At 42.3% G+C, this 26,987-nt stretch overlaps 1 protein-coding gene across 2 annotated transcripts in view; it reads right to left on the minus strand.

The window, feature by feature from the left end:
* The window catches only part of FARP1 (FERM, ARH/RhoGEF and pleckstrin domain protein 1), a 232,871-nt gene that overhangs the window by 30,919 nt on the left and 174,965 nt on the right, over positions 1-26,987 (minus strand). Inside the window, exons 10-15 of one of the 2 annotated variants that reach the window (XM_019632669.1) lie at positions 26,494-26,562; positions 24,319-24,394; positions 22,900-23,149; positions 9,466-9,653; positions 8,111-8,200; positions 6,906-7,039 (exon numbers count right to left, since the gene is read on the minus strand). In XM_019632669.1, the coding sequence (XP_019488214.1) occupies positions 6,906-7,039; positions 8,111-8,200; positions 9,466-9,653; positions 22,900-23,149; positions 24,319-24,394; positions 26,494-26,562 (807 nt within the window). The remainder of the gene's footprint in view (positions 1-6,905; positions 7,040-8,110; positions 8,201-9,465; positions 9,654-22,899; positions 23,150-24,318; positions 24,395-26,493; positions 26,563-26,987) is intronic. The other variant, XM_019632670.1, reaches the window with a different exon arrangement.

Here is a 26,987-nt window from a genome sequence, read left to right on the forward strand (position 1 = left end):
ACTGGCGTGAGAAAGGTCCAGTGACTTGCCCAAGGACACCCAGTTGTCAACAGGGGTGGAACTGGGATTTGAAGTAAGGCCGGTCTGACTCCACGGCCTGTTTTTTTCTTTACTTCCCCACAAGGCCTAAAAGTGATAGTGTAAATAGACAGGCCACAGCTCAAGGTTCTGGAGTACAGAGATGGCGCCTGCCACCAAAAACTCAAGTGTACACCTGAGAAGGAAAAGAGAGTGTCACATCACATTCCAGCCCCGTCCACACAGCCTGTGTGGCAGGTAGGAAGGGCAGCAGCGGCACAGGTTAGCAGCCTGTAGTGATGCCTGTAGCCCATGCATGGGGCTGTTTCCAGGGAGCCAGGAAGCTGTCCTCATGCGACAAGTGAACAGCCATGCTTCATGGAGTTCTTTCCCTTTAAGTGTTAGGCCTGAAGCTCTTCATGGTAGTTTATTATTAATATCAACCCACAAACTTTGCAGGTGAACATGATGTTTTAATGTGTGCAAAAGCACTTCCAGATTCACCCCAGATGAAACCAAGACATTTTCATGCATTTGTTTTGTAAGTATTTTGAACAACAAGGGTGTGGCAATGTGTTCATTATGGCAAGGAGTGCTACTCCTTTTTCATTCTTTAGCTCAATGCTGCCCAAAAGAACTTCCTGTGATGATGGAAATGGTTTTTATATCTGCTATCTAATACAGTAGCCACTCACCACCCAGGCCAGCAGCCCTCAGGCGCAAAGCACTGTTTTCAAGCCTCTGGTTTTATCCTGCACTGGATTCACTATGAATTTTCCCCCTATTTAAAAAAAAAATTGTTCCCTATTTTATAAAAATATATATGTATTTGTATATGTCATGAAATTGATCTTACCCACTTTTAAGTATACAGTTCAGTAACCTAAGTACATTCACATGGCTGTGCAACCACTACCATCCTCCATCTATCTCCAGAGCTTTTCATCTTCCTAAACTAAAATTCCACATCCCTTGAACAATAACTCCTCCTTTCCCTCCCCAGGCCCTGGCAACCACCCTTCTACTTCCTGTCTATGAACTTGACTACTCTAGAACCTTATATAGGTGGAATCATCCAATATTTGTCCTTTTCTGACTGGCCTATTTCATTGAGCATAATGTCCTCAAGGTTCATCCATGTTGTAGCACTCGTCAGAATGTCCTTCCTTTTTAAGGCTGGACAATACTCCACTGTATGTATACACCACATTTTGTTTATCCATCCATTTATATGTCAATGGACATTTGGGTTGTTTCCACCTTTCGATTATTGTGAATAATGCTCTAGTGACATTGATGTACAAGTATCTGTTTGAGTCCCTTGTTTCATTCTTTTGGATATACACCTGTTGTGGAGTTACAAGATCATATGGGAAATTTGGTGTTTAATATTTTGAGAAAACTATTTTATTCATTTTTGTCCTATGATTGTTCACTGGTGCTACTATAAAGATGTTCCACTTTTGGGGGTGGGGTGGGCATGAAACAATTTTCTGACCCACTCTGTCATCTCCACTGCACCTCAGCCATCAGTGTCATGATGAGACAAAAACTGCTCCACCTGTGAAATTTCTGGTCACAACGCAAGAGTGTCACGGCCCTGAAAGAAGAGCTCCTTTTGCCCCAGGGGGACCTCTGATCCCTCAAGGACACCCTCCTATGCTCCCTGCAGAGCCCCCTCTGTCTTGAACCCACTCCTGTACACCAGGGAACTCCTTCCTGAAACCACTGCTGCCCTCCCGGTCGTCACTCTCCAACACATGCGCTCTTCTGGGAACTTCTACCACTGCTCTCTCCTTTTCTCTGGTGGCTTTTTCTGTGGCCTTTGCTGGCTCTTGCTCTGCCATAAGCTGTGGAAAGTTGCCAAAAGGTGTGTTGGGTAAGATTCTGTCCCTGACTTACTTTTGTGTTAACATTCTCTTCACTAAAGGTTTGATTCTTCTTATAATTTCCAAATCCACACCACTGAGTCTGATCTCTTTCCCAAGCCTGAGGCCAGAGTTTACAACTTCCTGGAGGACTTCATTATTGGCCCCTTAAATTTCATGTGCCCCACAGCAAGCTCATCTCCCTCCATTTTACTTGCTTCTTCCTTTCTTCTTCCACTTTTCTCTTCATTTTATGCCATCCTCCCAGTTAACCTAGCTCAAAGCTCCACAGGCCTCCCCCTTGCCTTCTCTTTTGTCCCATGATCCCTGACTTGTCTGCTCAGTGACATCTCCATATCCTGTCGTTCCAGTCCTCCTGGCAAGATAGACTTCTGCACTCTTTCCAAATGACTCTACCTCAAGTTTCTTCAAAAAAATGCAGCCGATCCTTCTTGAAAACTGTGTGTGCCCACAGCCTCTCAGAGTGCCTCTTTGCATGATTCTTCCCTGGATCCCAGCTTCCTGCCAGCTGCAAGCCGTGTTTTGCACACTGCAGGGTCTGCTGAGGCACCCTGTACCAGAGCAGGTCTTCATCCATCTCTGAGGAATGAGTTGGCCAGTTTGTGCTCAGTGCCTGCCATTCGTTTCAGGGTTGGCATTCGGGACGCCTGCCTGAATGCCAAGGGTTGAAGTGGCTTTCTCTGAATGCATTTGAACAGCTGAGTAAAACGTCCTTGCTTTCAAAAGGATAAGCATTCTTCATGTTTTCAGAAGTCATCAGACCGGTTTCCTTGTTTCTGAAGAAACAGAGTAGCTTGGACTTTGGCCAGGACGAAACGGTCCATCCTTTTCTCAGGTGTGTTTACTCAGGAGAACACAACATTTGGACAGGAGCAGGTGTGTTTACTGAGCCGGGGTTCAGCCTAATCATTTAGGAAAACTTCCTGGTAATTTTTCTCCCCTAATTTCCCACTGTTGATGGAAGTATATGACAACGTAAGGTAGGACTGCAAAGGACAAGCATGTCAGCTGTGTCATTTAAATACCAAATCTTGGGAAAATTAATATACTTTAGATTTCTTTCCACTAACAATAATTTAAAATATCACTGAATAAGGTCTGGAGTTTAGTTAACAGTTATGTATTAACCTTAGTTTCTTAGTTTTGATGACTGTGCATGGTGAGGTAAGAAGCTGACATTAGGGTAAGGGTCGGGGTGAGGGGTATACAGAAACTTTATTGTCTTGGCAACTTTTCTCTCACTCTAAAATTATTTCAAAGTAAAAAGTTATTTTAAAAAATGATCGGCTTTACCCCCTTCTATGTGTGGGGCAGCACACTAAGCCCTTTACACTGCTTCGCGTAAGACCCTATGCAGTGGAGACTGCACTCCATGTTTTACAGATGAAGAAATGAAACTCTCCAAAGACCACGGACAGCTAGACATAGACCTCAAGTGGTAGTTTGGTGGCAAATAAGGATCTCAGGTTCTCCTTCTACATGAGCTGACCTGTGTTTCCCATATCATAGTATGAAAACAAAGTGTGTACACACACACACACACACACACACACACACACACACACACGCACACAGAGTCAGTCAGTAACTCAGCATGAATTCCTTTCTTAATAAACTTCCCTGTGCCCCAGTCTTCTCTCTGAATATATTCACTCACAGGTTACCTCTTCTGTGCAGGCCCGCACGTCCTCCAAGGCAGAGCTGGCTGGCGACACACTGTGCCCACAGGGGCACACGCATTCATGAGAGGGCCTGGCAGTGCCTCCTCTACATGCCTGCCTACTCCTGAGACCGCACCAGTGGGCAAACCCTAACGCTCACACACTCACTCGCCCAACCTCTCATGTGTTCATTCATTGCTTATAGAAGAAACGAGATGTAAAACCAAAATGCAAATCAAAGAATCATAGAATCTTAGGTTTTTCAGAGGCATTCCACATCACTTGTTACAGAAAAGGGATTCACCACAGTCACCCCTAGAAGTACTTTAAAAATAGATATTTCTGGGTCTCACCCCAAAGTTCTGATTCAGGAGGGCTGGATAGGGCCTGGCAATCTGTATTTTTTTTCAAAATGCCGTCTTCCTCAACCCCAGGTGACCCTGATGCACTGCCAGGTTTGGGGTTTCACCCAATAATACGTAAATACCTTCTGGAAATGGATGGCCAACCTTGCCCAAGCAGCCCTAGGGAGGGGGTGGGAGGCTCATTATCTCACAAGACGACCTGGCATTCATTGCTAAGCTGCACTTAGTGTTAGGAAATCCTGTTCCATATGAGACACAATATGCCTCTTTGGAAATTCACTCCTTTGTTTAAATTTTGTCCTAAGACGACGCATAGTACTCCCTTTTTCATATGACCAGCCTGAGGAGAGCAATCCTAATTTTCTAAACTCGTCTGTCTTCTAGACCACATGCCCAGAGTCCCAATAATCATTTAAAAAACAACAAAGTGCGTTCTCTCATTGTACTACTTCAAGTGTGAAAGTCAGAATTGGGTGGAGGATTCTGAAGGGAGCTCAGAGCCTCGATGTTACCAGGGGCAGTCGCTGCCCATGCTTTGGTCCCTTTGTAATACGGCAGTCGAGGGCAAAGGTCTTGACTTCAGCTACACATCAGAGCCACCAGGGAAGCTTTAGAAAATACTGATGCTTAGGTCTTAACCTCTCAGAGATTCTGACATAACTGGTCTGGGATTCTGCCTGGTTATCAAGAATTTTTAAGCTCCAGGTGATTTTAATGAGCAGCCAATATGGACAGCTACATAATACAGACGGTAGCTTTCTCCATGTTACTCCGCCGGCTCATACTAAACTCATTCACACTCAGCCTACTGGCCTTGAACCCCTGCCAAGCCAGGTCGTCCTCATTAGGCACGTGACGAAGGGATTAAATGAACTTAATGGCAGACTTTTACATTTATTCCCGATAAACGTCATCAATTTGGGTCCACTTTAGCAAGGCTATTGAAGGTCAGATCAATTGAGCTGCGTATTGACCACTATCTCAATATCTGCTATCTCTCTGGCTTTGACTCTTTTACGTGCTTTCTGACACCTTAATGTAGAAGATGAATAAAATCATAGATCTTTGAAAGATAACTCTACTGAAGATCCTCTGGGAAACAAATGACAGCAGCTGCTTTTTGAGCAACTGGCTATTCTTTCATAGATAAGGGCCGGATTCTAAACATTTATGGTTGCAGATAAATCCAAGGGTATGGCATTTATTCCTAGAATGAAATACATCTCTCTGAAGTTCTCTCTGGTGGCAGGAGCTAGCTGAAGCCCCCATGCTGGGCTGCCAGGGTACTGCCAATTGGTGACATGTCCTGTGTGTGACCTCCCCAACAATATTTAAATCAACTGCCATGTGGACTGAAACTGCTAGCGACACCAGCTAAAGTTAAGACTATATTAACATATGTCTCACTGGCCAGAAAACAAACTGTTAATTGAGTTCTCCAGAGTTGTAAGGTCTTTGACTCCATCATGAAAGCGTCATTCAACTTGGTAGGAACGAAGAGGCAGCAACATGGCAGAACACAACTGAACGTTTCCAGGTAAACAAAGTTGGGGAGATAAAATAAAGTTAGATTTGGTAGATTTTTTTTTTTTTTTTAAATTTTAAAAAGTGGTAGTGCTCTTACATTCACAGCGCTGACCTAGAGTCAGGCTCTAAAGCAGCATTTCAATTTTCCCCCCTGTTCAGTGAGGCTGATGTCGTGCCTGTTATTTCTCAATCGTGGCTGTATTCTCCTCCCTGGGGCACCTCAGTCAAGCCTCCTCCCTCCTATCACAGGAGAGAGAACTACACATGAATTATCTCCAGGAGTAATAAACATAGAAAGCCAACGCCAGAGCATGACTGTAGACAACACCGGAGCAGCTCTGCCAACCTGTTAAGCTGACGCTTCCATCCATTATCTGGGATCACCTGGGGCAAGACGACCTCATCCAGCGCTCCTTCTGGTCTTATAGTTACTAATGCCCAGGAGCCCACTTTCCACCAAATTCTCATCTGCAGTGAGGATACAGTCAACAATGGGTTCCGTTTCTGCCAAAACTACAGTAGAAGCCTTTGCTATTTCTCCCCGGCACGTTTCAAATGCATGTTTAGTAGATAGTCAACTCCCCATGTGTCTACATATAACTATATTAGTTAAGGGTACATCAGATTTTGCATTCTATAGAATACAAAGTTTTTCCTGACTTTTTGCACCACCTTCTTCTTCTCCCAAATTAATGTTTACTTGCTTTATAGATAGACGTAATATTATCTTTAACCAATGTGCTATTCATGGCCATCTAGGTCATTTCCAATCTTTTAATTCTGCTGTGGATATCTTTGTCATACGTTATTTCAAATATTAAAGAGTATCCTTAAGATAAATTCCTAGAAGTGTGTTTGGGGTGGGGTGGGGTGCATAGGGCTCTATTTTTTTTTTTTTCATTTTATTAGTTTCAGGTGTACAAAACAGTGCAATAGTTATACTTTTTATCCCTCACAAAGTGACAACCCCACTCCCTCAATCTGTATTTTTCAAAGCACTTTTTAAATGTGAAATATAATATTGGAAACTGCATGAGGCATATAGATACTTAACACATGACTAGAAAGCAAGCAAGCACCAGTGAAATATTGCCGATACCTCTACACGTCTCTCATATGCCTCTATTCTTAATAACCTTCATCGTCCTTCCAGAAGCAACTACTGCATTAATTTTGTGATAGACATTGAATTATCATAAGAAAACATGCATTTTTAAGAATTGCAAACCAAAGGGGGACAAAAAAAAACCTCAGGATGAGATCTAAAGACATGTAGAATTTAACTGAAGATCATTTTAAGATTGGCTTGTCTTAAGCCAATTTCTTGCTTTTATCTTTTCTCATGACTGCTGCTTATAAGGGACATAAAAATAAAATTAGAAAGGGAGAAAAAGAAAGGTGGGGTGTGGGCGTGAAATATAATTGTCAAACTTAATTGTACTCACCACAGGGCTAGTCGTTGCTCAATTTCCTTGAGAAAATTTGTATGGAATTTGTGCAAAGGTTCAAAATTCGGGAATATGAGGCTTTTCAATGTTTCAGGCATGGAGTCCTCTTTGCTCACTGCGCTCTGAAACCACTGGAAATAAAAAGAGGACACACTTAGAGGTGTAAAGAGGAATGGTGAGTGTTTGCTATTCTTCCGAAGTAATGCTGCAGCCAACTGCGCCTGGAGAACAGACGGCTTTACTACCGGGTTTATAGTATTTCGGGAGCATCAGATACTTCCAAGCCTTAATACGTGTCCCTGCTTTCATTAGATGGGGTGAGAGGCACCCACCTCTTTATTACTGCTTCCTGAAATTGGTTACCAAAAAATGGATGGAGCCAGGGTGAATCTGAAATGGGCAGCTCCTCAAATCAAAACCTCTATTCTGGCCAACCCACTGGGATCGCTGATTTGGCGGTAACCAAACCACACTTGGCTCAGTCCTTTAGGAAATTTCTCCATCTCTGCTCCTTTGTTCAGATGCTGAGCACGATGGTGGCTGAACCAGAGAGATAAAGCTGCTGACTTCACAAAATGTCACTCATCTTGCTGAGGTGAGGCAGGGCTGGGTCCCAGGATGTTACTGATCACCTGCCCAGGGCCAGGCACCATGCATAACGCCCTTGAGGCACATGAACCCTGACTCCATTGACTTCCAATGGGCTAGTTCTTTCCCAGAATCCAGGGGTCAGAAAGACATCTGCAATGCTTTAAATTTGCTTCCAGGGCTGAACAGGAGTGATTAAAATAATAAAAGGCAGTCTTCTAGCAGATTTTGCTGACACAGCTCAATTTATTATCAAAGAAAAAACAAGGCTTCTACTCCCTCTGGGGTCTCCTTCAAGCAAAAATAAGTAGCTTCATTTGACAATGTGCAAAACATGAAAAATGTTCTGCATCAGTGCATGCACACAGTAAAATGCTTAAATTTCTCCACTTTAGAAAAGCTTTTGCATTTAAGAAATCACAATTGTAAAAATTTTTTATAGAGTACATTCTGAATTAAATATACTGTCTTAATTTTTATAATCCAGGAACAAATGCCTTTTAATTGGACTCAAAGAATCCAACATTTAATTAGATCCTGCTTCTACACTAAAACTGAGTAATAGTTGAGATAAATTATGTAATTTAATGCCTTAGGGGCAATGCTCCACATACCGAAGTGATGACTTCTAGATCCTTCAGATATGTTCTCTCGGTGGTGGATACTTCCTTAGCAATGAAGTACGCTTTGTCAGTTGGGAATCTCTGCAAAATCCATAAAAAGAAACAAGACATCATAATTTTGAGTGTAAGTCTCTAAGAATGTCTTGATTATAAGGAAGTCCTGGGTAAAGTGATACATTGCTAACTTACGATCTTTTGTTAACTGGTATAGGGGCTAAATGCTTATTTATTCCCCTTTTTGTGTGAGAGGAACTAGAATAAAAGAATGTACTTCCATGATGAGAAAATGATCTAGAAATGTTTCCTTTTACGTAAATATTATCCTCAGTGCAAGACCTTGAAGTCAAACTGAGGCCTATTCAGTCACTGAGGCCTATTCAGTCAAAACAGGGTATCTGAAAATCTAATTAATTAGTAAAATATCAGAGGGATGCAATCTTCAGGGAACTAATCAAAACAGAAACCATAGTGGCCTTTGTCCCGGTTAGCGTGCACTGGCAGTGGTGATGTGTGTTCAGGAAACAGCAGCTCTGTTGTTCACGGGAATACCAAGGGGAGCTGAGCTAGAGAGGCAAAGGTGGTGACGCCATTGTGACTCCACTTTCAGATACCACTGTGACTCCACTCTCTGGAGTTCATGGGTTAGGTGGGCAGGCAGTGCTACTCTATAGAGTGGGCCAGCAACTGGTTTTGCTTTCCTCTTAAGCAATAAATGAAAGGAAATCCCTTGCAGGTAGCTAGCTTGCTTGCTTCCCACAAGAGTCCACCTGATTCCACCTCTGGAGATACACACAAAAGCACTGAAAGCAGAGACTCGAACAGATACTTGCACATCCATGTTCCTAGCAGTACTTGTAATACCCCAAAGGAGAAAGCAAGCCAACTGTCTATCAAGGGATGCCTGGATAAACACAGTGTGGTATATCTATACAATGGAATATTACTCAGCCTTTAAAAGGAAGGGGATTCTGACATGTGCATGGATGAACCTTAAGGACATCCTGCTGAGGGAAATCAGCCAGTCACAAAAGGACAAATTCTGTAGGATGCCACTTATGTAAAGCTTTCAGAGTAGCCAAATTCACAGAGACAGAAAGTAAAATGGTGGATGCCGGGGCTGGAAGGCGGGGGCGTGGCCAGTTAGTGTTTAACAGGTACAGGGGTTCAGTTTGCAATGATGACAAAGTTCTGGAAATGAAGAGTGATGATGGTCATATAACATTGTGAATGTACTCAGAGTTACTGAACCGTATGCTTAAAAATGGTTAAAATGGCAAATCTTATGTTATGTATATTATTACAATTAAAAATAAGAATAACACACTCGTGTGCACAAGTGCCCACACCTTTCTCCGGCCCTCCTCCTCGTCATCGGTCCGTGGGCACGGCTGGTCGTTCAGCAGTGGGCTGACCAAGGGAGAGGCCTGCTTGGTGTCGGGGCTCAAGTTGGGAGACAAGATCACGCTGGTGGGCACAGCTCCTCCCTGCGAGTTGATGGACAGCTCTGAAAGGTGAGGGCTACCAGTCAGGGAGCCTGTTTGGGAATGAGAAGTATTAAAGAAAAAAAAACAAAACAAAACGTAATTCCTCTGGGACCTATTTCTACTTATAATGCTCACCTTTTTAAATCTCTAGAACCTTGACTACCATATAGCAAACTCAATGAGCTACATGATTTTCTAGTGTATTTTATTTTCAAAGTTGTAGCTGCCTTAATACGGAAGATACCAGCGTATGAGTAATTCAATGGAGCCTCAGTTATGCAATTAATGATAAGTTAGAGAACACTTCTTAGAGAATAATTACAATAGTTTAAAAGAATCCCAATATCCCCAAATAGAATCCTCACCTCCTCACTACTGCCTTAGTTTCTAACAATTACTCGAGAAACACACAGTGTCTATATCACAAGGAAACAGGGAAAATGACTAGAAAATAGAGCTATACTAATAGGAAACTAAACGACTTGTGCACCGAGGACAGACTATGTCTTGTAACAATGGGCCACAGCTAAGGAAAGGTAAAGCAGCTAACTCCCCACTCTACAAAGAACAGAAGCAAGCTTGTTATACCTGGTGATGTCACTCCATGTCTCTCTCACTGTTTGGGACAGAAACACTAGCATCACATTTACATGCAAAAGTGATCATTTAAAAATGCAAAGCTGGAGGTCATTACATTATCCCAACTCCCCTTTATGAGTCAAAAAGTCGACAGGTAATTATTCCTCTGAAAAGGATACCATATTAAACAATATGAAAATGTATAATTACCCATTATGAGTCAGCCAAAGGAGATGATGTGTACATGAAACTCGCTGTCAACAGAATTTTGCAAATATCAATATACCTCTACCCATGGAAGCTAAGCAGGATGTTTCAAATACACCTCTAAACTCAAAGTTTTTTACCTAACACATGTATAATTTGAAAGCAGATTTGCTGTAACTAGTGTTACTGTAAACAAAGTTAAAGGAGCCTGCAGCCCTGTTACCATTATAAGGAAAGACAATGTAAATGCTTTCTCCATTTTCCAATATACAGTTTCAGCTCGTTGCTACTCCGCACACTATCAAGGATCTCGGAGAGAAGGGTGAGGTGCAGTTTTCCAGGTGTACCCCCATTTTCTTGACATCTAGCCTCTCCCTCTGGATTCATTCATATCCATTTTGAAATTACAAGATAGGCCAGCCTAGAATGAAGTAGGGTAGTGAACTCGATCCCAGTATGAATGAACCATAGAAAAACCACCACCAGCCCCCACCCGGTCCCCCATTGATCAGCTAGCTGTGTCACCAACACACAGGTGAAAAGCCACCACACCCAGGGAAACAACAAAGAGCATACATCCTGCCCATTGGGCAATGCAATGATCCTTGAAGAACAAGATTAGAAAATATGAGGAAAAGGCATATTCAAGAAGTTCGCTTGTAAAAAAATCTCTCCATTGAAATCCTTGCATTTGAATATACAATCATTGAAATGAAGTCCTGGTGTTAGACAAAGTCCCAATCACCCCCACACACCACCAGACCCAGTGAAACCCGGAGAAAAAAGCCAGAAATTGCTTCACAAATGTCAATTTTATTGACACTAGTGCACAACCGAATACAATAATTTTGGAAGAAATGGAACTTGTGAAATAGAAATACTGACAACAATTAGAACTGCAATTGTTTCAAGGTACTACACTACTCTTTAAAAAAAAAAATCACAAAGAGAAAAATGTTACCACTACAAATAGGAATTAGAAAAGAGAAATTCTGGCAGTCTGTCTGGAGATCAAAACATTTCATGCATTTATGAGTTGCTGTTTGAGAATCACTTCTTATTTGTCCACCGTTATCCGGCAAAATTTGGGGCTTACCTTCAGCTCTCGCACTGTGCGTGCGATCACGTGAGGCAGTTCTAAGTGAGAACATGCTGGGCCTTGAATCTGCAGTGATGTGGAACTGAAAAAGCACTCGCCTCATCATTGAAAGAGTTGGAGCCAAGAATAAAAAGCAGTTAGAAGGCTAGCTTGAAAGAAGAGTGTGGGGTGGGGACACAGTACCAATTAGGCCCTGGACAGCATCCAGCAGCAAATCAAAAGCCAACTGCCCCATTACGAGGGAGAACATAAGGGTGAACACACTCAAGTACAACCACTTCCGCTTTCTGAAGGTCAAAAGCTGTTGCCCTTGTTCATCTCCCCCCACACCCCCACTTCTATTTGGTAATCTGAGCAGGCGGAAAGAATGAGCAAACAGACGAGGGTTCCAGGAGAGATGCCACCCTGCCAAGAAGGCAGGGCATAGTTCAAAGAAGATAGCAATCTAGAAGAATCCCCACTGGACCACATCAGAGACAGGATTCAGAAAATGGGGACACTCGCAGTAAACTTCATGACAACCTGTGTTCCTAGGTAGAGTAGGGGACAGCCCCTGGTCAGACACAGGTTGCTGGGTGAAAGCCTGCTGCACTCACTCATGTAGCCTAAAGATACGTGTAACCACTGACTTTACATGCGCATACAGTCTTGGAGGATGAGCAAATTAGAGTGGCCCATTTCCACCTCCTGAGCGGCGATTTCAGCTTTCAGCTGGCTTTGTGTCTATTCACAGGGCCTAAGAAAGGCCGGGCAATGGGTGTGTTTACACTGTAAGACCCATAAATCATCACATACCACGTGGACTAGCCTATAAACTCTATAAGCAATTCTAAGGAAGGAAAAGATCCAAAACTCCCAAGTTTGATGTTGCTAATTTGAGCTGCATCCATGGAGAACAGCCCTGGCCCCCTGCCCTCCCCTCGCAAGACAAACTACCTGAGGTTTTGAAAATGTAGAGGTGACATGGTCCAAACAAGAATATGGAGCTCATTTACTATTCAGCAACCAATGAGATACGCTGACTAGGGTAATTAGTAGAATTTGGCAGCTTAAGGACTAATTAAAATTCTTGGACTTTGAGCTAGAGTGTGACACTAGTCTGTACAAACCGGTGTTCACATAGGGCCCGCTTTCGGGCAAGAGGGAAGAGCAGTGTGGTAAAGAAAGTCAATGTCTCAGATTAGTTGTTAGAACTACAGGTAACCAATTTCCACTGAAGTAGTCCATTTTACAAAAAAAAAAAAGTAAACCAACAGCTGTGTTGCTAGATAACACGAGTCCGCTTGATTTATACAGCCATATATAAAGCTTGTTCAAATCATGCAGCTTGTCACCTGCTTTGAAGGCACAACCCTGGGTGATGAAAAGAAATTGTGACTGACAACCATTGCTATTCAATGAACTTTTAAATGTCTGGGTATTTTCATCATTTTTTTCCCTCTGTGACAAATCGACAATTCTTACAGTGAGGGGTTCTAGGTAAATAATTGGGAGGGGGGACCTTTTGAGAAAGCACCTAGATATTAAGGCAGCAGGTGAAAGAAGTTTGAGATTAGAATAAGATCAGTTACACCCTAAAAGTCTGGAAGCTTCTGATTCTTTTTTAAAATGATTTTTCCTTTTTTTTTTTCTTTCAGAAATTGCCCTGCATTACTTTTAGGTATTCAGTTATATTTTCAGTTAATAACTCTTAAATCCTTCACCTCTTCCAGATGATTTAACCTTCCCCCTTCTCCACCTATGTCCTCCTCCCTGCCATTAATCTGTATCAAGAGGACTGAGTTTATGTCACCTCCATGGACCAGAAATGCCTTAACTAATACTGCTCTCAAGGGAGGCATTTCTGGTAATGGCTTTTTAAAATCCTTTTAAGTGTACACATTCTCATGGCACAAACAATTATGCAACTTCAAATTAGCACCGCTGTATTTATGGATTCCAATTTATCTCACAGCCCAGAAGCTGGCTTAGCTTCTCCATCTTTTTAATGTAAAGCACATTCGTAATTCTTCTCTCCTGACTGCTCTGGGGAAGTTGAGTTTGCAGCATCGCCCAGGTGCACCGTGTCTTGACCAGCTCTTCATCAGAGGTCCACAAACAGCAGGAATGCAGGATCTCCAAGCCTGTGTCCCCCTTCTGGGACCAGGCGCAAGCTGCCTAGGAACCATCCACACCTCCAGCTATGTTAAAGGCTTTGGAGCAAACTCACACAGGTCTGGGAAAAGAGAATTTTCTAATACTTAATTGTACCTATACAGTATTTTAAATTGGCCAATAAATTGGTAATCTCCATTTTTTAATTGGGTGTTATTTTTCCTGTTAAGGAGGAACCTAGAAAACCTGACAATAATTTTAAAAATAGTAATCCACAGATTCGTTAAACAATATTGAAATATTTGAGAATGAGAATATTGATGAAAAGGTGAATATTAATTGCTTTCTCAAGTCCTGTTTTTAAATTTTTAAAAAGTACAATTATTTAAAAAGTATTTATGCTGATTCTTCACTATTCCCCCAAATCAAGTTATTTATTTGGCAAGCTTCTAGATGCCACTCATCTATAATGATTTGTCTCCATTACTTGGTCCTAAAATATAGATTTTATATCGATGTACCCAGAGTATGCGCCAAAAGCACATATAGGAAATACATTATGGGTGTAGGTTTTCATCTATTTTTTTAAAAAGCTCTTTTTAAATCCATAACCTCCCTCTAAAAGAGAATATGATGAACTCTCTCTGGAAATTGCATCTGAAAGCCAGTTATCAAAAACGGTCAGCTCTGTGTTGAATAATGGGTAGTCTCTAGAACCTACAGGAGTCATTCTAGTCTGACAACTAAGCTGAGTCCCACCCCAGTGGAATTTGTAAAAACAAAAAGCTGACAAAGTTTTATTGAAATTGTAAGGTTCTACAAGGAAGACTAGGTTATAGGATTACCAATCATAGCGGTGTTGTCCTCTTCCTGATAACTCAGGTTGTTGAGGATAATGTATATGTGCTTCTTAGACCAAGTTCCTTTAAGAAAAGTTTTATAAGCAGCTAAGCATCAACTTCACCATTCATCATGAAGCAATTCAGAAAAGCAATAGCAGTGCAACTTGTAGAAAAATAGAGAAATGCTACTAATGGAAAAATGACAGCGAATGCGTTAGCTTGTTCTTACTTATGTGGAAAGGATAAAGGAAAATTCTCCTTTGTTTGAACATGGCGGTGGTGGTGGTGGTGGCAGTGTCTGGGTTGGGGAAACATGGTGCTTCGTACCAATGAAAAATACCATCTTGTACTCAGGACAAAGCTTCAGCCATCAGTGGGAAAGAACAGTTACAATTGACAGTTTTTACAGCAAGATACCTGTTAGGACAAGTAAAAGCCTCTTCAGTTTAGATTAACAAGAAATATTAATACCATGCATATATGCACTGTTACGTGAGTTTGGCCTTCCATGCTTCAAGAATCACCAAGCTCACTGTTACTGGAGAAGTCAGCAACCTTCCCGATGCTCTAAATCCATGCTTTATTGAGATATTGCACTCTTAGGCCATGGAGAGAAGAGGAAACCAGACAGTATCTGTGACAGCCTACATTTGGGGCACATATCAAAACTAAAAACAGTTTATTGGCCATGAGAAGCCAACTGGGGCTGAGCCAGGCGAGGTCTTCTCTACATTCCAACCTACCCCCACCCCCCAACAAAACAAACACACAACTAAATTCTCCTATTGATATGAACTGTGTCAAGTGTTCTAGTCCCATCTGAATAGATGCTACCATTCAACATAGGAAGCCAATTTTTGGTTAGCTGTCTGAGCTCCCCTATGTAAGCTACTGCCACAGATGCTCTCTGTCTCCATGAGCTCTCTCCCCCAAATACAGTGATTCTGCTCACTTCCAAATACACCCCCGCGCCAGCCCTACGCACACACAGTACAACATTGAGGCTCATTACAAGACACAATCAGAAAAGTGAAGTCTTCTATTCACCTTCTATTTCCCCACCCTTGATAAAATATGGTACCACCCAGGATGCCGCCATGTTAAAGCTTGCCGTTTAGTGAACAGAATCACTGTATCGTAGAGGAAACATATATTCCAAGTACAAATTGGTATTCAGCAGTGGGGGGGGGGGGGAAAAGGACATTAGACAGTGCTCCAACAATGCAGGGAACAGAGGTATACCATGCTTTGAGGATAAAGACAGAACGTTGGGAAAAAAAAAGCCTTTTCTCTTAGATAGGTACATGCTGACAAAACAGTGCATACAATGGAATAACAGAAAAATGTCTTAAATTTATTAAACAAATGACAAAAATGAGAATGAAGTCCCCAGCCTTTTCTATTTTAAAATTAATTTGGTGTATTAGAAATTTTTAATAAAATATTTTATCTATAGTATTAAGTATACACACAGAGAGAACAGAAGGGAATTGGATTAATGATACAGGCCAAGCTTGTGAGATTTGGTTAGTTAGATTTTCATGGCAACTTTCCAGGCAGAAGGGGGTGAGCTTAGTAAAGGATTGAACCTATAGGCCATGTAGGTGTGTGTGCTGAGAGCAGCAGGTATGTGTCCTTGACTAAGGAAAACCTATCTTTGGTCTTTCTATATACCACTGCAGGCAGAGTGACAAATGACTTATTTCTTACATAGAAACTTTGAGGCCCAGGAAAAAGCAGTTGTTAGCCCCGTTTCATGAGCCAGAAACCTAGCTGATCCATGAATAAGAACAAACTCATCATCACCACACGATGGCAGGCTCCAAAATGACCCTTGTACTGGTACCTAGTTGAGTTAGTTAAGCACCCAAATTCATAATAAAGCAGGAGCATGGCCTCTAAAACCCCTGGTACCACCTCCAGTTCAAAAGTAGAGTTAATCACTGTTCCATGGTTTTTACAGTCTCCCCCTGCCACGCACATACAGAGCTTTCCCTCCTTCCTTAGTGCCCTTGGTTTGTGTTGCATTTGGCAGTGATTTCTAACTATCTTCAATATCCTGAAATCGTTGCACCTGGCCCCAGCAGCGAGCTCAAGCATCTCCCAGCACCATGCATCCCATGATTGCATAACAGCACTAGCCTTGCAGTTAACCGTTTATACCTGCTCTCATCTACACATGTAGATCGGATATCCCCTGTCAACAGTTGATTTTTAACTCTCCCTGCTTTCAAATACAAAGCTACCCCAAGACATATCAGAGTAACCCGATCTGGAACCCACACAAAGACCCAAAGGAGCTACCTTCCACCAGAAGTGACAACCAAACGCCAGAGGCCAAGAAGATGTCGAAGGCTAAGCTGTGAAGTCTGCAGCATTCAGTCAATCCACAGTGGAAGGACCCTGAACAAATCAGAGTCTATTCAGTTTTTAAAGCTTTCAGGAAAAAAAAGATTTTATAATTCTTTCCTAGTTTCCACCAGGGTGTTTAATTGCTTTCACTGGAAAAGAAAAACGAGTTTCTCATGCTAGAAGTTTCATCTATGTTTTCTGGAGTGATATGCTGTTTATTTTATGAACGAAGTCCTTGTTTTCAAAACAAGACTCCACCCACCTCCTTCCCAAACATACAAAGGGCATACAAATCAGCAGTGGCAACTTTTCTTCATAGGAGAAATACTTGGAAATCTCAAGGTTACAGCCCAAGAAAACAAATAGCCCTTTGCAAGGATGTATCCAAATAGGTGTCAAGCACTGATCTTTGATGCCTACAAGGCTATAGGCCAAATCGTCATGGATATTTTTTTGCTTTCCATTATTACTTTTTAATAAAAAGAGAACTGCTAAATCTAATGGCATGCTTATTTTGATCTAAAAGTCATGGCTTCATTTTAAATACGAGTACCAGCAATTGGTGGTAGAGGTATGCAGAAGTGTATACACTAGAGGCCTCATTTCCCTGTATTAAATTTCAGTCAACTAAACAGAAACAGATGGAATTAAACTAACAAGGAAAAGGCAGTGCCAGTAAATTCTTTAATGTTGCCAGAGTCAAGTTCTTTAATCATTCACTGCTTATAGTAGTTCATTCCTTAGTACCTTTTCTTCCATATGTTCTTACGAACTTGGCTAACATAGTTGAATGTCAACCTCAGAGAGCTACCTGCAATAGATTATTCTAACTGTTCACCTCTTTCAGGTTCAAAGAAACTTCCTCTATAGCAGGGACTGCATGGAAAGACTCTTGCGCAGTTCAATTTATAAAATTTGCAGCAATAAAATAGACTCATCCCATGAAACTAGAGGAAGACCAGCCTTAGAGTCACTAAACTCATCACTATCAGAAGAGGAAGAGATCTAGAAAAAAGAGCCTTTCTTGGGAATGCAACTCTGAGATCTCTTTAAATTCTGGCTAATAAGAATAAAGGCCTTAGGCAAAGAAGACTGATCAAGATAGAAGCAAATAAACTCAAAATAAACCTAATAATGAAGGGGCCCAAACTTCTTAATTTGAGGCTGGGCGTACTGGTAACCCAGTTATTCACTAATGGCTACAACTACATCAAACCCAGTCTGTGCTGAATGTGGAATAACATTTTAAGTGGAAAAAGTTGATTAGAAACATGGGAACACTGATTATGGATACAAAAAAGGAAGCTGTTTGCACACTCACAACAGTTTTAACAAAATTTAAAATGACAGTTTAATATTTTAATTTTTTTTCTTCTTTTAGAAACTGCTTGGCAACACAATCAAAATGATTCCACGACTAATAATGCAAGTTGAGTTTCTGATTCAACTGAAGACAGGCTGGATTTTGCACACTTGGTGGAAATTTCAAGAGGCTCATGCTGTATTTCAATTTTGCAGGCCTAGCTTTTTTTTTTTTTTTAAGCATTGCCTGGCTCGAATCTTCAAAGAAGTTTTTGAGGATAAAATTGGAATTATTCACATTTTAAGTGCAGGCCACGTGGCACAATTTGGTGAGATAAATCTGTGAGAAATTCCCAAATATGAATCACATATGTGGGGAAGAATCCGGCCCACAGACTTCCTTTAATTAAATGCCTGTCTAATAAAATATTATCAAATGGCATACAGATGACTGCTAAAGGAGCTGGAGCAATTCATTTTAAGTTCTGGAACTCATTAAGTGCATTTCTTCATGCTAAGAGAATTTCTTGCATTTTGATTTTGCCCTGAACAAGCAGCAACAAAATCGACCACAAAAGTGTCTACAATTTACATATTTTGAAATACTATCTAACCAAAGATATTAATGCAAGCAGACCCCGGAGTAGCCCTGAGAGGCTGGAAGATTTGTTTCTATATATGGTTTGTCTTCCAGACAAGGCATGAAGATATCATTTCATTGAGCAGTCATTATCTGAAGACCTGGGTTCCTTGTTGAGTCAGGAGACTTCTACACCAGCTGTTGTCTTAGAAAAACTGGTGGACAGGTCTTGGGAAACCCTGTGGAAATGTGCAAGATTTCACAGGTCTAGAACCTCTGCTGCCTATATTTCACACCCAGTCCCCTGTTGGATCTTCCTGCCCTCTTCAACTCTGTGTACGTGCACGCCCTTCTTAGACCACACTGTGAGGTCCTGGAGGACAGGTAAGGACATGGGCACCTGAGTCACAAAAGGCAAAGGGCATGGAAGGTGGGATGGTGGAGGCTGTCGGTCCTCTGCACAGTGGGAGACCCTGTCACCTGAGGGAACTGGCTCTACCAGGCTCAGGGGATGCTTAAGGTAACTCTCCCACCGATGCTTGGAATCTATTACTGTAGGGCAAGCTCCTCTATATGCAATTAGTGAGCACTCTCAGTGCTTCAGGGTATGCGGCTTTCGAACAAACTGTACCCCCTCTCTTTTGAGCACCATTAATCACACCAGGATTGTTGCTTTCATAAAGCAACGGGACAAGAGGCAGAAATTGAGTTGCTTGGTTGGTACAAAACCAACTGGAGAAAAACTATCAGCAACACGAAAAGTGGAAAATCTTGTCAGTATAGAACTGAGTGTACCACTGTTAATCGGCTGCTTTTAACACATTTTAGAAAAAAATCACTTCTTTAGGGAAAAGCAAAACAAAATAGCTATTGGAGCCTGTTTTGCTTTGGAGGTTTACATTTGATGATTTGCATTATATGCTGAGTAAGTTGATACTTAATTGCTCATTTATACTGCATTACCAGACTGCTGTATGATTAGAGGTAAAAAGAAAATTCATTTGAACAAATCACATTCGCAAATAAACCACAGGATTCAAAATGTGACTCTGTTTAACTCACATCGGACTAGATTTTTATATAGCAAATTGACGTCATTTTCTAAAGTCCAAAACAGAATATGCAGAAACATGTTATAATTGCAAACCCCCCCACAATATAAAAAGCAGTTCTTCCTACCTTGTATGGACCTTAATTGCCTAAGTAGAGTCTACATGATTCCTGGTCTCCACATGATTTTAATGATAATTCCATGCACAATTCTCAAAAATTAAAATATTGAATCAAAAAGGTCCTATTACATCAAGATGTCACATAGAGTAAAAAGCTGACGTCTAGAGGCCAAGGTTCTAGTTTTAGCTTTGTCAGGCAATAGCTGTATGACTAGGTAAGAACCAGAGTTCTCATCCATAAGATGGAAGGCTTATCCTAGGTGATCTCTGAGGTCCCTTCTAGTTTGAAAATTCTGTGACTGTTAAATACATAAATCTAAAGCAAGGCATAAATAGACTACTTCAATGAACATCTTTCAAACTATCCAATAATCAATTTGATTCATCAATCATGCACTGAATCAAATGATTAGGAAGATAAAACAAAAGTTTGTATACAAATGGATTAAGTTTTCAGAATCTGTAAAACCAACTTCTCGACATTCACGTGGACAGATAATCACTTGTGAACCACAAGGTCAGTCAATACTTCTATTCATTATATACTGCTGCCAAATTCTACTCAGTTGCCTAAACAGGTTTAGCTCTTCCTCCATGAGAGTTCACATGATGAGTCTTGTAAGGCCACTGGCATGGCGGCACGTCAGGGATGTATCCTTGTTTACAACTCTTTTCAATAATTTTGTAGTTACTAAGGATCTAAAAATTTGATTCTACAATTCATCATTATATAAAAGTACCAAAGACTGAAAAGTACCAAAGAACAGGCATTAAGAAAAGCATTTCATTTGTGCTGCTTTTCTTACTCTACAAGCAAGCCAAAAATTAGCTAATTTTTAAAACGTATTCCACTAGATTCCAAAAAGGCAGTTGTGTCTGGCTGAGAAGTGACCCTCGGTTACCTAGCGGAATCATTTGGGGAGGAGAGCAAGTGGCACCCCATACCAATGAGATCAAAACTTCTAGGGTCAGGGCCCAGGCATCACTCAATTTAAAATAAGCAGCTAAGGGCTGAGCAACAATGCAAGTTAAAACCAAGCGCTTCTATCTAAAATGCAGGAATGCTGGGCGAAAGGCACTGGCATAGGTGGGCAATATTTAAAAAGAAATCAGACTTCTCACGGCTTACACTTTCCTTCTGCACAAAGAAACATCCAGATGTCACTTCCCAAGAAAAGACACTGTTCACAGAAGTATGAATGTTAAAGAACGTGCATAAAAACCAACCAAGGGCAATAACACGGGAAAATGGTCCTTCTCTGTGCTATGAGCAATTCAAAGGCAGGCATTTAGTTTGCTAACCTGCTGGTGACAACGAGTGCCTACTGCAAGATGGTACTTTCTCCTGCATCAACGCTCGACAAGAGATTCTGTCAGCCAGAGTTATAGCTTCTTAAAACATAACGAACACTTTGACCCGCCAAGGCAAACCCAAACCCAACCAGCAATCCCGTGTAAATTACAGCTCATAAAGATTTGACAACCTTTATATCACTTTATATGAAGTCTGGAAATAAACAACTCCAAATTCTTCTGATTAAAATATTCATTGCTCTCGACTAAGATTTCACCTATGCTTGACCTCAGCGAGCAATCAACTTACATTTGGCCTTGACTTTTGTCAAGTACTCCCTGTATGAGGCACAAAAAAGCAGCCCTCCTTTTAAAGAAGGGGGGAAAAGTAAAACCAACACCTGTCTGGGATCTCAAAGATACTTCAGTCCAAACACTCAACCAACAGGAGGGCGATCTGCATACAAAATTGAACATACACAGAAAATTTCCACTTAAACACAGCATTATATGCATGATCAGATTCCTAATGCGGTATTTCTTTCTAGCCTTCAACCAAAAAGATAAACAAGCTCCTGGTAACTTGTCCGTATGACTTGCTGTTTATCTTGTCCACCTTTTTTGGAAAGCAAGCCACGGTGTGAAGTTCTGTTTTTCTGGAAGATTTCAGAAGTCAGACATGCCCTATCCCAACATGTGCCTGTCCAAAACTTCCTCTAACGAATGTTGATTAAAACTTAATGCGTCACTAGAACAGATAATCGCCATTGAAACCCTGGCCTCCTGACTCCAGGTAGTCTCCTCACTCATCCTCCTCTTGCTCCTCACTCACATACAGGCCACCCAAGGACTTCGTGCTTCTCAGCATGGAAGGGGAACTCAGCACTGCTGGATTACCAAACACGAGGGGTGGGCTCAAAGGGTTCACCATGTCGGAGTCTGAATCGCTCGATTCAGTCCCACTGCTGGTGGAGCCCTCGGTCACTTGCAGGGGTGCCAGCTGGTCTACCGGGTCGCTGGCACACACTGACTGCATGATGGCAACCTTGGAGGTGGGACCCACAAGAGGTGTCCCATTAGCCAGCATTCTACCTTCTGAACCAGCCAGGCTGACCAGTTCTCCCTTTTCATGGCCATCGAGCCTATCTAATGTCTCTGGGGTTGATGCTACTTGGCTCAGGATGAGTGGATCCGTCTCTGACTTATTATATCTACTGGGAAGATTTCGTAAGTATGGCCTTTGTAAGACAGGGGAACAGTTTTCATAATGAGGACCCTGGCTTGGGAGAGTATCTGATCCCATACTTCTCTCTCTAGGGTCATGTCCATTTTCAGAGACATAGCCTTGAGACCCAGTCCTGTCCCAACTTATATTTGGACTTGAGCTTCTGCTGCTGGGAGACAATGGAGTGGCCAGGGGGCTGTGACTGCCTGAGCCCCTGAACATCTCATCTATCAGAGAGCTATGTCTTGGGAGTCTGGGGCTCCCACTCATATCAAAGGTAATGTCTGCTGAATCATCATCAAGGAATTCTCTGGAAGGAGGGCGGGAGGATTTCACAGAGTGAGGGGAAGCCCTGTGCCTAGCTTCTATTTGCCTCTCATCCCCGGAGAGCAGATAAACACCACTGGTCAAATCACCCTCATAATTGTCATTTGTTTGGGACTGTGACTGGGACGCTTGTTCCCTGAGAAGATCGTATTCACTATCTACATCACTGCAGTCAATGAAAGGAATGGAAGTGCTGCTGCCTCTAGCAGCCCGGGATGCTGGACCTGTGCTTGGCTGCGGGGGCTGAGGTTTACTCTGCTGGGTCCTATCCTTAACGACCTCCTCCTCTTCCTCCACTGTCGCCTTGATGGCTCCATCTGCCTTCTTGTTACCCACTGGGCTCTTCTGCAAAGCGGGGCTTTGGTGCGGCCCGCATTCTTCGGCGCAAACGTTCAGTTCCTTTCCTTGCTGGCAGCTCTGGCCACCTGGGGAGTCAGCACCTTCTCCAAGTGTAAGGCTGGCATTCTGCTGAGCCTGGGGGCGGGGGAGGGCAAGAAAAGGATGAGGGAATTGAAGAGAGAACGGAGACTGTTACACCAGAGCTGGAAAAAAAGAGAGAGACGTCAGAGTTTAATTTAATAACATCTCCCTAAGCTTCGGGCAGCCGAGAAAGGATGGCCAAATAAAGGATGCCTTCCACAGTGGGAGAACAAAGCATCCTGACAAAAAGCAGGCACTCCAGAGGACATCTGGTCAGTATCCAGAAAGGTCTTCCAGGGCGTGGAAGCTGACAATGCAGGGTCCCCAGCAGCACAAGTTAGGCTGTGTCTCTGCTTTCTGGGACCCACAGTCTCTTATTGGGTTTCCCAAGTGTCTATGGAACAAGAGAGCCCCTCTAGGCCACAAGGGCATCCCGAGAAAGTTCGGGCAGGGAGAGGAAGGAAACACGTCCTGAACCCTCAAAGGCAAGTTGACACGGATTTCAGACAAATGACAAAAAACTTCTTTGTTTCTACGTCTAAGGCTAGAATGAACAGGTTAAGGACTCTTTTTGGATTAACACAATGAAATCTCCCTCATGTTCTTTCCCAACAAAGTTCTTATTCTCTTGTAGAGAAAAAGAGAAAACCCTGAAAGCCCATCCAGAGACCAACTACAGGGAAAACGAGCTCTTGCCACCCTTAGAGCAGGAGTGATAATGTCTCCTGTTGCCAACTGTGATCCCTGCCCTGTAACACAAGCCCTGGGAACTCACCGCTCGGTCCTGCGCCAGTACAAGGTTCTGACCTTGGCACCGAAGGGGAGCTACACTCATCAGTTGCATAGCAGGTCCCAATCTCTTCACACAAGCACACCCATTAACTGGAGGATGGGCTCTACTCTACTGGCTCCCCTGGATGGTGCCACCCCTCAGCTGACTCGAGGCCAACAGAGCGAGCTTCTCCACGGCAACAGCATGGGTGGGGTGGTAGGGAAGTCAGCTGAAAAAGGACACACTCCAGGGCCACTGAGCCCAGGCTGTGGGGTGTACCGTCCACAGAGCCTGTGTCTGGTCAAAGTCAGGGCACACAACCAGACTCTCTTCTATAAAACATCCCCAAAGGTGAAGGATGAAGACCTCGAGAGCATACTATGAAACGCAGAACTCAGCGGAGGAAGTCTGGTGAAAAGGAGAGCTATAACAGTATACCACCATTACTGACTTGTTTTGGCACTTCTGAATTTGGCTCTGCAGGCTGCATAGCAAGGCTTCTGATGGAATGAATCTTGCTGTGTTTCCTTGGAGAAATCACATAAGATAATAGCGACAGTTAGAGGAGGTTTCTATTTGTTTTTTAAATGAAAAATAACAGCATTAGGCACTTCCTCAATAATGAAGGCACCCAAAGTAGTTTGTATAAATGTTCCCCCGAAACAGACCCATTCATCTTTTCCATAACTCTTGTAGGATGCAGAGGTTACCTAAACCTTGAAAAGGTTCTCAGCAATTCCCCTACTCCCATTCGAGGGGGACAGCTGGCTGAGAGCCCAGCCGTGCAGCACTGTCAAGTTATGAGAAAGGTCACTGGGAGGGAGAAGTTGGGGGCAGCACGTTTGCTCTGGATTGCAACCTTTGGTCTAACAGTGTGAAATCAATTCGTGTATTTTCAGTAATGTTTTTCAAGATCAGTTCTATAACAGAGGCAATTACCACTAGTCAGCTAACTGTTTTACAGTGTTAAGTTCAGAGAAGGCCGGCCCCATGAATGAATTTATAGACTTATAGACTCAACAGGAGAAAGAATTGGCTCTAATGCCGCTAACACCTCCTGTGCTTATCTTTTCCCTTCTTTAGCCTATCCTTCCCCGTCCTCCCCAGGAAACAAGCATTAGAAACTTTTCAATGAAGCTGTATAAATATAGGGAAATTATAAATTCCACTGTACATTCAGCTTTTCTTCAAAACACTCCAAATTAATACACCAAAGCTCTGGAGCACCCACATTCTGAATCAGAGAGAGAACCAGGTCACTTCTTATATCATGCTCAAAAGAATCATTGCGGATGGTTCAAGAAAATCATGGGGTTTGTTATATCTAGGTTAAGTATGCAAAGAACCTTCTGGACATTACATTTCTGGGGAGGAGAGGGAGAAGTGACCCCAGGCCTGCATCAGGAGACATACAGGAGGTCACAGCAGGAGGTGTGTTTCAGCAAAAGCAAAACAAAACACAAAACCACCTGGATGTTTATCAACAGGGAATCAGATAAATAAAATGTAATGCTCTCATAATACCATAAAACAAAATAGACCTCAAAATCAGGGTAGGGCTTAAAAAGCAAGATACAGAATTATGTACAGTGTGATACCACTTATGCAAATAAAAAAGCATAACCCCCAGAGCAATTTTACATTGGGGGGGATGGGCATGCATGAAGACGTGTAATAGAAATAACATGAATATGGCAGACGTTGCCTCTGGGAAGGGAAGAAGGGAAATACGAGGCTGTTGGTTACAGGGGATTTAGCCACATCTGTAACAATAGCTACAGACAAGAAGAAGAAAAAAACTCCAGAAACGAATATGTTAAAATGTTACATTATTTCTTGGTGGTAGGAGTCTGGATGTTTGCTGTATTCTCTGTACTTTATAGCATGTTTGAATATATTCAAAGAAAAATGTTTTAAAAAAACATGCACTCAACAGTTCCTGGCCCACTGTCACTCACCCCTCTACCCTTTGACTTAATCCGTCTGGGTTCTCTGCTTCTTCTCTTTCTGAGAGGCAGAGGGCTCTGGGGCTGGCTGACAGGGGCTGCTTACCAGCTCTGAGGCCTGGGTTAATTACTCAGCCCCTCTAGGCTGCAGTGTCTCTGCCTTTAAAAAGGGAATAAAATAGCACGGGTCTCACAGAGCTAGTGTGAAGACTCTATGACTTAATATATGTGATGGGCTAGGAGCCTGGCACACAATAATAACTATAAGCATTCGCTAACAAACAGCAATACTAAACCCTGTGTCTTCTCATCCAAACTTTAATTCAAAAATTTATAAAAATACTTTCTATTCAAAGCCCAAAATATTTAAGGACTTGCTCACTAACAAGTAAGTTTTTCCAGGGCTTTATTCCTACTGTAATCTCCTATTCTTCCCTATGCTGACTCCCTCTACTTCCTCACTTGTTTCTCTCAGTCCGTTTTCTCACCTCATCTTACCCCAAGTAATGCCCCTGGGCCCTCCACTGTTCAGTCTAACACTAAACTGGCCCAGCTTGACTGCAAAGCAGTAACCCTCTAACGCACTGAGCCTACATGAGGAGCTGTTTAGCATCCATTGCACAGTGACCTGGAGAGAATGGCTCTTCTCATGTCGGAAGTAGCGTTGAAGTTTCTCTTACCTTTCAAACTGCACTTTCTTATGTCCTCCTTCCTTAACATAGTCGAGAACCTGCTTCTGGGTCCGACCGCTAAAATGAAGACCACGAGAGAAAAGGGGAGAAGACACCAAGGCATTCGCATTTAAACACACAACACCGATCATCTCTACTGTCCCTCCTCCCCTAACTAGGAGACATGTGGGTTTTCTCGGCTAGCCTGGAATAAACACAGTCCTAAAAGAAACTATTTTCAGTCCAATCTGTGCTTGATATTCCCTTAATGGACTATGTTCAACTAACTGAACCACTTAATATTTCTGTCTTAGGTATTAAGCAACCATCTTGAGAGTCCGTGTGCTTTGGGAAGGCATGGATAATTTTGTTCACAGTATATCCCTCAAAGCTAGAAGAGTATTTGACATGCAGTAGATGCTCAAATATTTGTCAAAAGAATGAGTGAAAAAGTGATCTGATGATGGGCAGATCTACGTAGCATTCTATGAGGTTACACCAAA

Source organism: Hipposideros armiger, unplaced genomic scaffold, assembly GCF_001890085.2.
Source record: "Hipposideros armiger isolate ML-2016 unplaced genomic scaffold, ASM189008v1 scaffold_1161, whole genome shotgun sequence".
Lineage (NCBI taxonomy): Eukaryota > Metazoa > Chordata > Mammalia > Chiroptera > Hipposideridae > Hipposideros > Hipposideros armiger.